This window comes from Pseudorasbora parva, chromosome 15 (assembly GCF_024679245.1).
Source record: "Pseudorasbora parva isolate DD20220531a chromosome 15, ASM2467924v1, whole genome shotgun sequence".
NCBI lineage: Eukaryota > Metazoa > Chordata > Actinopteri > Cypriniformes > Gobionidae > Pseudorasbora > Pseudorasbora parva.
This window is the reverse complement of record NC_090186.1, coordinates 2,041,398-2,056,397: the sequence shown is the minus strand read 5'-3', so window position 1 is coordinate 2,056,397 and position 15,000 is coordinate 2,041,398. Positions and strand designations below refer to the sequence as shown.

Below are 15,000 nucleotides of genomic sequence, written 5' to 3'. Positions count from 1 at the left end.
TTGTGCTTCACGAGCGGTTTCCAGCATGACCTTCTTTTGCTACTGCACCTTTAAAGGGTTAGTTCACACACAAAATGTAATTCTTTTTAATAATTACTTACCCTTATGTTGTTCGACACCCGTAAGACCTCAGTTCATCTTCAGACACAGATCATTTTATGAAGTTACAAGAAAAACTAAATAACGGCTTATATAGTGATGGCCGATTTCAGAACAAAGCTTCGAACCGTTATGAGTCAGTGAATCGATTCATGATTCGGATCGCCAGAGTCACGTGCCTTCAGCAGTTTGACTCACGATCCAAATCAGGAGTCGATTCACTGACTCATAACGGTTCGAAGCTTTGTTCTGAAATCGGCCATCACTATATAAGTCGTTATTTAGTTTTTTTCTATTCTGGCCTCTTCATCAATGATTGTAGAGCCGCTGTAGTGAGATGGGCTTTGTAACGACGTCTTTAGTGCCTTTATGGGTCTTGAGAGAGGAAATGACATTGGTGTCAATGAAGGCCTTTCTGAGCCATCGGATTTCAACACTAATATCTTCATCTGTGTGTGAAGATGAGCGGAGGTCTGACGGCTGGCCAACCACAGGAGGAATTAATCACACAATCTACACTACAGGCTGAACTAACCCTTTAAGACCTCCATACAGTACAATGCAAAAGTCTTAGGCACTTTAGTATTTTTACCACCAAAAATGTTTTTATGCCAGTTATTTATATATTTTGCAAAAGTGTGTCAGTCAGTAATATCAGTTTACATTTTATTTTAACTGCTGATCCACACGGAGATCTGATCTCACCATCATCAAGACCGTCTGAGATTACATGAAGAAACTGAGACAAAATCCACAAGAACTTGAAGATCTCCAAGACGCTTGAAGAAACTGAAGAAAACTTTTTTATTTTAAATGTAAACTGATATTACAGACTGACACACTATTGCAAAATATATAAATAACTGGCCCATTTTTGGGGGTGAAAATGGGTGGGAAAGGTGCCTAAGACTTTAGCGCAGTACTGTATGTGAATGACTATCATTGGCTATAAGTTGATCTGGTTTATTCCCATCATGTCGTTGTTTCTTCCGCCATAAACAGCCACTAATAACAGAGGAGAGATGCAGACAAAACAAACAGCACTTTAATTAGACGAGCTCAGATTCCTGCTCTAAATGACTGTTTACTTCTGCTGTAATCGTGGCGGAGCTGCGAGGGATCAGATTGTGGAGCACCTGCTCCTCACCGCTGTGTTTCAAATCATATCTCTCAGCCGTCATGTTTTTATCATAATCCTGTTGGTTGACTGGACAGATTGGGTAATTATGCATGTGTTTTTCTGTGTGTGTGTTTTGCGTGATTGTGTTACATAATTCAACATCAAACATTTATCAGGGATTTTTCTGTGTGTGTGTGTGTGTGTGTGTGTGTGTGTGTGTGTGTGTGTGTGTGTGTGTGTGTGTGTGTGTGTGTGTGTGTGTGTATATATATATAATTTATTTTACAGTACAATGGTATTGCTGCAATAATAGTAATTATAATTTTTATTAATTTTTATTATTATTTTATTATTATTATTATATTTATTTAAAATCTCTCTCTCTCTCCCTCTCTCTGTCTCTCTCTCTCTCTCTCTCTCTCTCCCTCTCTCTCTCTCTCTCCCTCTCTCTCTCTCTCTCTCTCTCTCTCTCTCTCTCTCTCTCTCTATATATATATATATATATATATATATATATATATATATATATATATATATATACTGTAAAAAAAATACCCATCAACTTTTTTACATCAAACGGTAAATAACCAGCAGCTCTGGTTGCCAGAACTTTACCGTAAAAAATATGGCAGTAACATTTTAGGTTTTACAGGACAGCAGCATATAATTGAAAGGTTTATAATGTGGTTATTACAGTTAAAAATGGTTTATTTTACAGGTAAAATCCCTATTATTTGAAAGTTGGCAGGGAGTGCAGAATTATTAGGCAAATGAGTATTTTGACCACATCATCCTCGTTATGCATGTTGTCTTACTCCAAGCTGTATAGGCTGGAAAGCCTACTACCAATTAAGCATATTAGGTGATGTGCATCTCTGTAATGAGAAGGGGAGTGGTCTAATGACATCAACACCCTATATCAGGTGTGCATAATTATTAGGCAACTTCCTTTCCTTTGGCAAAATGGGTCAAAAGAAGGACTTGACAGGCTCAGAAAAGTCAAAAATAGTGAGATATATTGCAGAGGGATGCAGCAGTCTTAAAATAGCCAAGCTTCTGAAGCGTGATCATCGAACAATCAAGCGTTTCATTCAAAATAGTCAACAGGGTCGCAAGAAGCGTGTGGAAAAACCAAGGCGCAAAATAACTGCCCGTGAACTGAGAAAAGTCAAGCGTGCAGCTGCCAAGATGCCACTTGCCACCAGTTTGGCCATATTTCAGAGCTGCAACATCACTGGAGTGCCCAAAAGCACAAGGTGTGCAATACTCAGAGACATGGCCAAGGTAAGAAAGGCAGAAAGTGGACCACCACTGAACAAGACACACAAGCTGAAACGTCAAGACTGGGCCAAGAAATATCTCAAGACTGATTTTTCTAAGGTTTTATGGACTGATGAAATGAGAGTGAGTCTTGATGGGCCAGATGGATGGGCCCGTGGCTGGATTGGTAAAGGGCAGAGAGCTCCAGTCCGACTCAGACGCCAGCGAGGTGGAGGTGGAGTACTGGTTTGGGCTGGTATCATTAAAGATGAGCTTGTGGGGCCTTTTCGGGTTGAGGATGGAGTCAAGCTCAACTCCCAGTCCTACTGCCAGTTTCTGGAAGACACCTTCTTCAAGCAGTGGTACAGGAAGAAGTCTGCATCCTTCAAGAAAAACATGATTTTCATGCAGGACAATGCTCCATCACACGCGTCCAAGTACTCCACAGCGTGGCTGGCAAGAAAGGGTATAAAAGAAGAAAATCTAATGATATGGCCTCCTTGTTCACCTGATCTGAACCCCATTGAGAACCTGTGGTCCATCATCAAATGTGCGATTTACAAGGAGGGGAAACAGTCCACCTCTCTGAACAGTGTCTGGGAGGCTGTGGCTGCTGCTGCACGCAATGTTGATGGTGAACAGATCCAAACACTGACAGAATCCATGGATGGCAGGCTTTTGAGTGTCCTTGCAAAGAAAGGTGGCTATATTGGTCACTGATTTGTTTTTGTTTGGTTTTTGAATGTCAGAAATGTATATTTGTGAATGTTGAGATGTTATATTGGTTTCACTGGTAAAAATAAATCATTGAAATGGGTATAAATTTGTTTTTTGTTAAGTTGCCTAATAATCATGCACAGTAATAGTCACCTGCACACACAGATATCCCCCTAAAATAGCTCAAACTAAAAACTAAAACTTCCAAAAATATTCAGCTTTGATATTAATGAGTTTTTTGTGTTCATTGAGAACATGGTTGTTGTTCAATAATAAAATGAATCCTCAAAAATACAACTTGCCTAATAATTCTGACTCCCTGGACAATAAAAATAAAAAACAACATAAAATATTATAATATAATATAGTATATCATAATATAATTATTTTGAATTATATTGCTATTAAATATCAAATGTATATAATTATTCATTTATTTGAAATAATAATAATAATAAAAATCAAATATGTATTTCTTAATCAATATAATATAATATAATAGTATTATTATTATAATGTTGATCTCTGTGTGTGTCACGTGACCTATACTGTATCAGGTTATTCTTCTTAATGTCACTCTTAAAGCAATGTGTAGTCCACTAAAACAGGTCACTTATGAACACGGGTCATGTGCTAAAATCTAAAAGGAAATAGTTTTACTGAAGTCAGTCAACTTGACTACATTAGAGAGGGGGAATAAAGTGAAATAATGTTTTTAATAGAGCTGCACCGTCCTACTGTAAGGAGTCATAATTCAGATTTTGCTCTCATGAACTCGTCAGTGCAGGGTTTTTCTTTCCAGCTCTTTTTCTTCACTCACTCTGTGTGTTCTTTGTGTGAAAAGACTTCCTCGCAAGAAATCTTAATAGCTCCATTTTTTCAGGAGGTTAAATTGAGCGCCGCTTTCGGAGTCTTTTTTCCTCCCACTATCGCTCGTGGCGTGTCAGACACTCATAATAGGCGGCCAGGAGCTGCTTCACACTCCATGTTAAATTTCACGCCTGAGAAGTTCTTCTCCCTGGTGCCTTCAGCGTGTTCACGTTTAATCTAGAGAGAGAGAAATAAAGAGAAGGGACGCGGCTACCTCCGAGCAGGTGAATGGAGATGATGGAGGGATATTAGACGAGTGCAAGTGATGTTGTGATAGCGGAGGATGGAAGACAAAAGAGGCCAATAACATTCATTACAGCATTCTTGCCTCAGGACCTGTCCATCCTTGGCTGTTAGCATGGTTGTCCTTTCAGACAGCGTGTGCCCACACACACACACACACACACGTTTGTTTTTGTGAAATATGGGGACATTCCATAGGCGTAATGATTTTTGTACTGTACAAACCGTATTTTCTGTCCCCTTACACTGTCCCTAAACCTACCCATCACACAAACGGACACACACACACACACACACACGGACACACACACACACACACACACACACACACACATAAACACACATAAACACACACACTACCCCTACCCCTAAACCTACCCATCATACACACACACACACATACACACATACACACATACACACAGCCCCTACCCCTAAGCCTACCCATCACACACACACACACACACAGGGACACACACACACACACACACACACACACACACACACATAAATACTCACACACTGCCCCTACCCCTAAACCTACTCATCATACACACACACACACACACACACACACACACACATAAATACTCACTCACTGCCCCTACCCCTAAACCTACTCATCATAAACACACACACACACACACACACACAGCCCCTACCCCTAAACCTACCATCATACACACACACACACACACACACAGCCCCTACCCCTAAACCTACCCATCACACACACACACACACACACACACAGCCCCTACCCCTAAACCTACCATCATACACACACACACACACACACACAGCCCCTACCCCTAAACCTACCCATCACACACACACACACACAGCCCCTACCCCTAAACCTACCATCATACACACACACACACACACAGCCCCTACCCCTAAACCTACCCATCACACACACACACACACAGCCCCTACCCCTAAACCTACCATCATACACACACACACACACACACACACACACACACACACACACAGCCCCTACCCCTAGCTAGTGTAGTGAAAGTAAACGTTTCTCAAGATGGAAATGCTCTGATGAGGTACAGCACCTGAATGAAGCTCTTACAGTAGGGGAGTTAAAATACTGTTACTGCACTGCAAAACGTGGGGTGAGTAAACTAATGTTTGAATTTTATATTTTTCTCACCCCATTGGCAGATTATTTATCTTATTTTAAGCAAAAACTCTCTTCATTTTGAGTTATTTTTCCCCAAAACAAGACAATTACTTTTGCTTGTCTAGTAAATACTTCTTGTTTTAAGAATTTTTAGATGTTTGGACTAGAAACAAGACAAAAATACTGAGTAAGAAAAGCATTTTTTGTAGCGTGCCCACTAACGTTCCCTGCACAAAGCCTTGGGCATGCATATGCGTATCTGAGGGGCTTTTCCGTGTGATCTTGTAAGGTGGCCTCTGATGGACAGTGCATGCAGTGTGAACGTGATACTGTTGGACTCTGATGTGTTGATGTGTGTGTGTTTCAGCGTGTGACGATGACTGCGCGGGGCTCTTGATTCGTGACATGGAGCGCCTGCTGCGTTTGATTGGCAGTGTCAATCTCACTCTGCCCCTCCCCTTGCCGTATAAAGTGCTCTATCGGTTTGAGAACATGACAGAGGAGCTGAAGGTGAGCATCACGAGCTGCATGGGTCAAAATTAAAATAACTCAAAATGAAGAGAGTTTTTGCTTAAAATAAGATAAATAATCTGCCAATGGGGTGAGATAAATAATCTTGTTTTCTGTTTGAATTAAGATTATTTTACCCATTGGCAGATTATTTATCTTATTTTAAGCAAAAACTCTCTTCATTTTGAGTTATTTTTTCCCAAAACAAGACAATAATTTGTACTTGTCTAGTAAATGTTTCTTAATGTAAGACTTTTTAGATATTTAGACTAGAAACAAGACAAAAATACTAAGTAAGAAGAGCATTTTTTGCAGTGTGATTCATAATTCGTTGATGTCAAATGAAGCCTGTAGGCCAGAAACGTCACGGACGTCACTTCGGTGTCATCCTGGTTTCCATGGTGACATGACTCCACCTGTCAGTCATATGTTCATTATAATCATATCTCATTGTCTTTTCTTTTTGCAGCACATGCTTTCCCCACAGAGAGCGCCAGAGAGACTTCTGCAGCTGGCCGACAGTAACCTGGGCAGTCTAGTCACCGAAATGGACGAACTGCTCAGCCGGGTGAGTCTCAAACACTCGTTAAACTTTATTCAGTGCTTTGTGTGGAGGTCTGCAACAAAGACTCTGGGTCAAAACCACTTGTTCACTAACCATTCACAAATATATGTGTGCAAAATCTCACACTTACATTTCTTTTTTAATTTGAGTATAACATTTTGTAATAACTGAAAGCACATGCATGCAAACATCTCGTGCTAGTTGAGTATAATGCGTTCGTTTGTTGTTGTTTTTAAAAGACAATTGGTATTATTAGGTAAAGTTGAAGGATGTGAGAAAGTAGATAATCAATTGAAAGTATGAGATCCCGCCCTCCCTCCAGAGCGTCTCTAAAGCCACACCTCCTTCAAAACACATGAGTACATAATTAAGGCTACTGTATCAGAGAGTTTGGGGCGTGGCTACTGTATCAGACTAAGAGTTTGGGGTGTGGCTACTGTATCAGACTGAGAGTTTGGGGTGTGGCCACTGTATCAGACTGAGAGTTTGGGGCGTGGCTACTGTATCAGACTGAGAGATTGGGGCGTGGCTACTGTTTCAGACTGAGAGTTTAGGGCGTGGCTACTGTATCAGACTGAGAGTTTGGGGTGTGGCTACTGTATCAGACTGAGAGTTTGGGGCGTGGCTACTGTATCAGACTGAGAGTTTGGGGTGTGGCTACTGTATCAGACTGAGAGTTTGGGGCGTGGCTACTATATCAGACTGAGAGTTTGGGGCGTGGCTACTATATCAGAGAGTTTGGGGTGTGGCTACTATATCAGACTGAGAGTTTGGGCCGTGGCTACTGTATCAGAGAGTTTGGGGTGTGGCTACTATATCAGACTGAGAGTTTGGGGCGTGGCTACTATATCAGACTGAGAGTTTGGGGCGTGGCTACTGTATCAGACTGAGAGTTTGGGGTGTGGCTACTGTATCAGACTGAGAGATTGGGGCGTGGCTACTGTATCAGACTGAGAGTTTGGGGTGTGGCTACTGTATCAGACTGAGAGTTTGGGGCGTGGCTACTGTATCAGACTGAGAGATTGGGGCGTGGCTACTGTATCAGACTGAGAGTTTGGGGCGTGGCTACTGTATCAGACTGAGAGATTGGGGCGTGGCTACTGTATCAGACTGAGAGTTTGGGGCGTGGCTACTGTATCAGACTGGAGAGTTTGGGGTGTGGCTACTGTATCAGACTGAGAGTTTGGGGTGTGGCTACTGTATCAGACTGGAGAGTTTGGGGTGTGGCTACTATATCAGACTGAGAGTTTGGGGTGTGGCTACTGTATCAGACTGAGAGTTTGGGGTGTGGCTACTATATCAGACTGAGAGTTTGGGGCGTGGCTACTATATCAGACTGAGTTTGGGGCGTGGCTACTGTATCAGAGAGTTTGGGGTGTGGCTACTATATCAGACTGAGAGATTGGGGCGTGGCTACTATATCAGACTGAGAGTTTGGGGCGTGGCTACTGTATCAGACTGAGAGATTGGGGCGTGGCTACTGTATCAGACTGAGAGTTTGGGGTGTGGCTACTGTATCAGACTGAGAGTTTGGGGCGTGGCTACTGTATCAGACTGAGAGATTGGGGCGTGGCTACTGTATCAGACTGAGAGTTTGGGGCGTGGCTACTGTATCAGACTGGAGAGTTTGGGGTGTGGCTACTTTATCAGACTGAGAGATTGGGGCGTGGCTACTGTATCAGACTGAGAGTTTGGCGTGTGGCTACTGTATCAGACTGGAGAGTTTGGGGCGTGGCTACTATATCAGACTGAGAGTGTGGGGTGTGGCTACTGTATCAGACTGAGAGTTTGGGGCGTGGCTACTGTATCAGACTGAGAGATTGGGGCGTGGCTACTGTATCAGACTGAGAGTTTGGGGCGTGGCTACTGTATCAGACTGGAGAGTTTGGGGTGTGGCTACTTTATCAGACTGAGAGATTGGGGCGTGGCTACTGTATCAGACTGAGAGTTTGGGGTGTGGCTACTGTATCAGACTGGAGAGTTTGGGGCGTGGCTACTATATCAGACTGAGAGTTTGGGGCGTGGCTACTGTATCAGACTGAGAGATTGGGGCGTGGCTACTGTTTCAGACTGAGAGTTTAGGGTGTGGCTACTGTATCAGACTGAGAGTTTGGGGCGTGGCTACTGTATCAGACTGAGAGTTTGGGGCGTGGCTACTGTATCAGACTGAGAGATTGGGGTGTGGCTACTTTATCAGACTGAGAGTTTGGGGCGTGGCTAATAAATATTTTATTTTAGATGAATACATTTTATTTCCATACCTTTTATTGTCCTGTCCATTTGATACATTCTTTTATAATTCTAGAGCAAAACTAACAGGCATGTTTTCTTCTGCTGCTGTGCACCATCGGTTGCTGTGTAAATCTGCTGTGATTAGTTAAACTGTACTTTACACACTGCCTGATTCACTCGTGTAAGACGCTGACCTTGTTGTTTAGTTTCTGAACATGAGAGAAAGCCAGAACATTAACTTGTTGAAGTCTGAAGTGTTGCATCAGTTCTGCTCATTTGTGCTGAAGGGAACCTTTCAGCATCTTCTGAATAGTAGTCCTTGATAAAGTCGATATTTTTCAGTTCTAAAGCAGCCTTTTCTAATAAAGGAAGTTCAAGAGCCAGTTAGACCTCTGCGCTCGTCTTCTATCCTTTTGGGTTTGTGTAGCCTTGACCTTCCAAATATTCCTGCCAAACTGGAAATATTGTTGTTTAGCAGTATTTCTTCCAGTTTTTGTTCACGTTAGCCCCAGAGATGTCAGATCTAATGTGTCTTGTTGTTTTTCTCCTCCGCGTGGTTACACTGGGGTTGCTTGTGTGTTTGTTTCTTCTTCACACAGCTGCGGTTGATCATGCGAGGCTGATCTGAGGCTAAGTAAAACCTTGTTGAGTTTTCACAGGGTTTTTTCTCTATTCATACAGGCGACTAAAGTGTCTGCTGATGGGGAGCAGACGGCAGCGGATGCTGAGAGGAGCCGCAAAGGAGCTGAGGACCTGGAGCTTTACGTTAGGAACACACTCCTGGCTGCAGAAGGTAACTACAAATGAGACATGAGTGAGTGAGTGAGTGAGTGAGTGAGTGAGTGAGTGAGTGAGTGAGTGAGTGAGTGAGTGAGTGAGTGAGTGAGTGAGTGAGTGAGTGAGTGAGTGAGTGAGTGAGTGAGTGTGTGAGTGTGTGAGAGTGTGAGTGAGTGAGTGTGTGAGTGAGTGAGTGAGTGAGTGAGTGAGTGAGTGAGTGAGTGAGTGAGTGAGTGAGTGTGTGAGTGAGTGAGTGAGTGAGTGAGTGAGTGAGTGAGTGAGTGAGTGAGTGAGTGTGTGAGTGTGTGAGAGTGTGAGTGAGTGAGTGTGTGAGTGAGTGAGTGAGTGAGTGAGTGAGTGAGTGAGTGAGTGAGTGAGTGAGTGAGTGAGTGTGTGAGTGAGTGAGTGAGTGTGAGTGAGTGAGTGTGTGTGTGAGTGTGTGAGTGAGTGTGTGAGTGTGTGAGTGTGTGAGTGTGTGAGTGATTGAGTGAGTGAGTGAGTGAGTGAGTGAGTGTGTGAGTGAGTGTGTGAGTGAGTGAGTGAGTGAGTGTGTGAGTGAGTGTGTGAGTGAGTGTGTGAGTGTTTGAGTGTGTGTGTAAGTGTGTGAGTGAGTGTGTGTGAGTGAGTGAGTGAGTGAGTGAGTGAGTGAGTGAGTGAGTGAGTGTGGGAGTGAGTGTGTGTGTGAGTGAGTGTGTGAGTGAGTGTGTGTGTGTGTGTGAATGAGTGAGTGAGTGAGTGAGTGAGTGAGTGTGTGAGTGAGTGAGTGAGTGAGTGAGTGAGTGAGTGAGTGAGTGAGTGAGTGAGTAAATGAGTGTGTGAGAAAATGAGTGTGTGAGAAAATGAGTGTAAGTGTGTCATTTTACATGAGAATGTTTAAATTAAATGAGAAGCCGGTTTAGTTAGTGAAGGTTCAGTTAACACTATGTGATGGCTTAAGTCATGGAGAGAAAATTAATTACAAAAAAAATATATGCACTTAAACAGATAATCCAGCCATTGACTGTTGGGGGGGGGGGGGGCATCATGTCACGTTTATATTTATATATTTATAAGTCTTGTTTACTTAAAAATGTTTCACAATTAAGTGAGTTCACGCTTAAAACAAACAAAAATCTGCCAATGGGGTCAGAGATTAATTTATTTTTCATTGGCAGATTTTGTTTCTAGTTTTAAGCAGTTGGACACTCTCCCCCTCCCGATACATTAAAAGCCATAAATATATAAAACGTGGTTAATTTATTTTCTTGGACACATGCTTGGCACTTAAAGCCGGCACACTGCACTTTGGTCCTCTAGATTTTGATAAGTGTCCAGAAAGTGTAGGAGAGCAGACGTCAGCGAGGAAGAGCTTCATTATCCATTCTGTGCGTGTTTCGTGCTCCAGTAAAGCGCCTCGTCTCTCATCTCCTCTCGCACGCTAAACGAGGAGGAATCAAATGATTCTGTCCACCCCAAAGACCCGAGCTGCGTTTGAAACTCACTGTGCAATTATTTCCAGCTCGGCTCTGTTGGCAGGTAGACTGCGCTCTCTGTAGTCTATCAACTGTTTATGTTTGAACTCTCGAGGAATTTCACAAACGCATGTAATTATAGCTCATTTTCATCTCAATTTAATGATTTTTATTTAAATTAGAATATGCCGAGAAGCTTGCTTGCTCTTTTATTTCACTCACGTTTGATTGGGGTTTTATTTCTGAATCTAATTTAATTTGATTAAAGAACATTAACTCTGCTGAGTTCAAGCTGAACTTCTTTAAATCAACGCTCACACCGATGAGAAGGAAGTGAGAACAGATGTGTGGCAAAGTTAACTTTGTTCTCTTAAATATTATTAAATATATTAGGGCTGTCAATCGATTAATCGTGATTAATCGCATGCAAAATAAAAGTTTGTGATTAAATAGTGTGTGTGTGTGTGTGTGTGTGTGTGTGTGTGTGTGTGTGTGTGTGTGTGTGTGTGTGTGTGTGTGTGTGTGTGTGTGTGTGTACTGTGTATAATTATGTATATAAATACTCACATGCATATATGTATTTAAGAAACCCTTGCTATATTTATGTTTATATATATATATACACCGATCAGGCATAACATTATGACCGCTGAATAACACTGATGATCTCTTCATCACGGCTCCTGTTAGTGGGTGGGATATATTCGGCAGCAAGTGAACATTTTGTCCTCAGAGTTGATGTGTGTGAAGCAGGAGAAATGGGCAAGCGTAAGGATTTGAGCGAGTTTGGCCAGATTGTGACGGCTAGACGACTGGGTCAGAGCATCTCCAAAACTGCAGCTCTTGTGGGCTGTTCCCGGTCTGCAGTGGTCAGTATCTATCAAAAGTGCTCCAAGGAAGGACCAGTGGAGAACCGGCCACAGGGTCATGGGCGGCCAAGGCTCATTGATGCACGTGGGGAGCGAAGGCTGGCCCGTGGGGTCCGATCAAACAGACGAGCTACTGGAGCTCAAACTGCTCCAGAAGTTAATGCTGGTTCTGATAGAAAGGTGGCACCCTGACTGATCTCCACCCTCTGTGTGTGTGTGTGTGTGTGTGTGTGTGTGTGTGTGTGTGTGTGTGTGTGTGTGTGTGTGTGTGTGTGTGTGTGTGTGTGTGTGTGTGTGTGTGTGTGTGTGTGTGTGTGTGTGTGTGTGTGTGTGTGTGTGTGTGTGTGTGTGTGTGTGTGTGTGTGTGTGTGTGTTGTCCAGCTTTACGAGACAAAGCACGTGAGCTGAACGCGACTCTAGGCGTGAGAGACGGGGCTCCAGAGAAGAGTGTGAACGAGATGAATGATGAAATCCAAGCCATGCTCGCAGAACTACGCAAACGACAGCTCTCCGGCAGGAAACACATTGCTGACGAAGAACTGGGGTAAAACACACACACACAGTGATTCTGCACAGAATCAGCAGTAGCCAATCAGCTTGTGTCTTGTATTCAATTATATGATTACTAGCAGATTGCATAAAGGACTTATACGCCTGAAACCCTCTAGAGTTTCATGACTGAACTAGACTTAGATACAGTGTATATACTGTACATATATATGAAGCATGTCACAACTGTATATTTCATTTTTAACAATAATTGAAAGATCATGCAGGATCGAGGTTGTGTTCAAAATGTGGCACACGGGTGATATTAAGTTTTCACACCAAACAGCACTGTGACTTGTTACAAGCTTACTGTTTGTATGAATATTTCTAATATTAAATACCACAACAAACCTCTTAGAGCAAACGCATCCAAACAGCGGCTCAGGCTCACAGGCTGCCATTATTGTGTTGTGGTTCACTGGATCACAGCTTAAATTAAGAAAGTTTCTCTTTCTTATGTAAAATCTTAATGAACTAATTAAAAAATGCCTGCGGTTGGGCAAGGGGAGGAATATTATTACAGCCTAGTCAAATTACTTCTATAATGGATTCCTCTGTGTGCTCGGCTGAGAGAGAGCAGAGAGAGACACCTAGAGGAGGACAGAGGGAACGAGCTCCAGAACTTCAGCATGTTTTGGTCTCTTCATCTCCTCATCTCCTCTTCTCCTCATCTCCTCCTCATCTCCTCCTCATCTCCTCCTCATCTCCTCCTCATCTCCTCCTCATCTTCTCATCTCCTCCTCATCTTCTCATCTCCTCCTCATCTCCTCATCTCCTCCTCATCTCCTCCTCATCTCCTCCTCATCTCCTCCTCATCTCCTCATCTCCTCCTCATCTCCTCCTCATCTCCTCCTCATCTCCTCCTCATCTCCTCATCTCCTCCTCTTCTCCTCCTCATCTCCTCATCTCCTCTTCTCCTCCTCATCTTCTCATCTCCTCCTCATCTTCTCATCTCCTCCTCATCTCCTCATCTCCTCCTCATCTCCTCCTCATCTCATCCTCATCTCCTCCTCTTCTCCTCCTCATCTCCTCCTCATCTCCTCATCTCCTCCTCATCTCCTCCTAATCTCCTCATCTCCTCCTCATCTCCTCCTCATCTCCTCCTTATCTCCACATCTCCTCCTCATCTCCTCCTCATATCCTCATCTCCTCCGCATCTCCTCCTCATCTCCTCATCTCCTCCTCATCTCCTCATCTCCTCCTCATCTCCTCCTCATCTCCTCCTCATCTCCTCCTCATCTCCTCATCTCCTCCTCATCTCCACATCTCCTCCTCTTCTCCTCATCTCCACATCTCCTCCTCTTCTCCTCATTTCCTCCTCATCTCCTCCTCTTCTCCTCATCTCCTCCTCATCTCCTCCTCTTCTCCTCATCTCCTTATCTCCCCCTCATCTTCTCCTCATCTCCTCCTCATCTCCTCCTCTTCTCCTCATCTCCTCCTCTTCTCCTCCTCTCCTCATCTCCTCCTCATCTCCTCCTCTTCTCCTAATCTCCTCCTCTTCTCCTCATCTCCTTATCTCCACCTCCTCTTCTCCTCATCTCCTCCTCATCTCCTCCTCTTCTCCTCATCTCCTTATCTCCACCTCATCTTCTCCTCATCTCCTCCTCATCTCCTCCTCTTCTCCTAATCTCCTCCTCTTCTCCTCATCTCCTCATCTCCTCCTCATCACCCCATCTCCTCCTCATCTCCTCATCTTCTCCTTATCTCCACATCTCCACATCTCCTCCTCTTCTCCTCATCTCCTCCTCTTCTCCTCATCTCCTCATCTCCTCCTTATCTCCACATGTCCTCCTCTTCTCCTCATCTCCTCCTCTTCTCCTCATCTCCTCCTCTTCTCCACATCTCCTCCTCTTCTCCACATCTCCTCCTTATCTCCACATCTCCTCCTCTTCTCCTCATCTCCTCCTTATCTCCGCATCTCCTCCTTATCTCCTCATCTCCTCCTCATCTTCTCCACATCTTCTCCTTATCTCCACATCTCCTCCTTGTCTCCTCATCTCCTCCTCATCTCCTCCTCATCTCCTCCTCATCTCCTCATCTCCTCTTCTCCTCATCTCCTCCTCATCTCCTCATCTCCTCTTTTCCTCCTCATCTTCTCATCTCCTCCTCATCTCATCCTCATCTCATCCTCATCTCCTCCTCTTCTCCTCCTCATCTTCTCCTAATCTCCTCCTCTTCTCCTCATCTCCTCATCTCCTCCTCATCACCCCATCTCCTCCTCATCTCCTCATATCCTCATCTTCTCCTTATCTCCACATCTCCTCCTCTTCTCCTCATCTCCTCCTCTTCTCCTCATCTCCTCATCTCCTCCTTATCTCCACGTGTCCTCCTCTTCTCCTCATCTCCTCCTCTTCTCCTCATCTCCTCCTCTTCTCCACATCTCCTCCTCTTCTCCACATCTCCTCCTTATCTCCACATCTCCTCCTCTTCTCCTCATCTCCTCCTTATCTCCACATCTCCTCCTTATCTCCTCATCTCCTCCTCATCTTCTCCACATCTTCTCCTTATCTCCACATCTCCTCCTTGTCTCCTCATCTCCTCCTCATCTCCTCCTCCTCATCTCCTCCTCCTCATCTCCTCCTCTTCTCCTCCTCATCTCC

At 43.8% G+C, this 15,000-nt stretch overlaps 1 protein-coding gene across 3 annotated transcripts in view; it reads left to right on the top strand.

The window, feature by feature from the left end:
* The window catches only part of lama2 (laminin, alpha 2), a 259,242-nt gene that overhangs the window by 185,221 nt on the left and 59,021 nt on the right, over positions 1–15,000 (top strand). For all 3 annotated transcript variants that reach the window (XM_067416687.1, XM_067416686.1, XM_067416685.1), the window contains 4 exons: positions 5,815–5,957; positions 6,427–6,525; positions 9,436–9,547; positions 12,233–12,395. In XM_067416687.1, the coding sequence (XP_067272788.1) occupies positions 5,815–5,957; positions 6,427–6,525; positions 9,436–9,547; positions 12,233–12,395 (517 nt within the window). The remainder of the gene's footprint in view (positions 1–5,814; positions 5,958–6,426; positions 6,526–9,435; positions 9,548–12,232; positions 12,396–15,000) is intronic.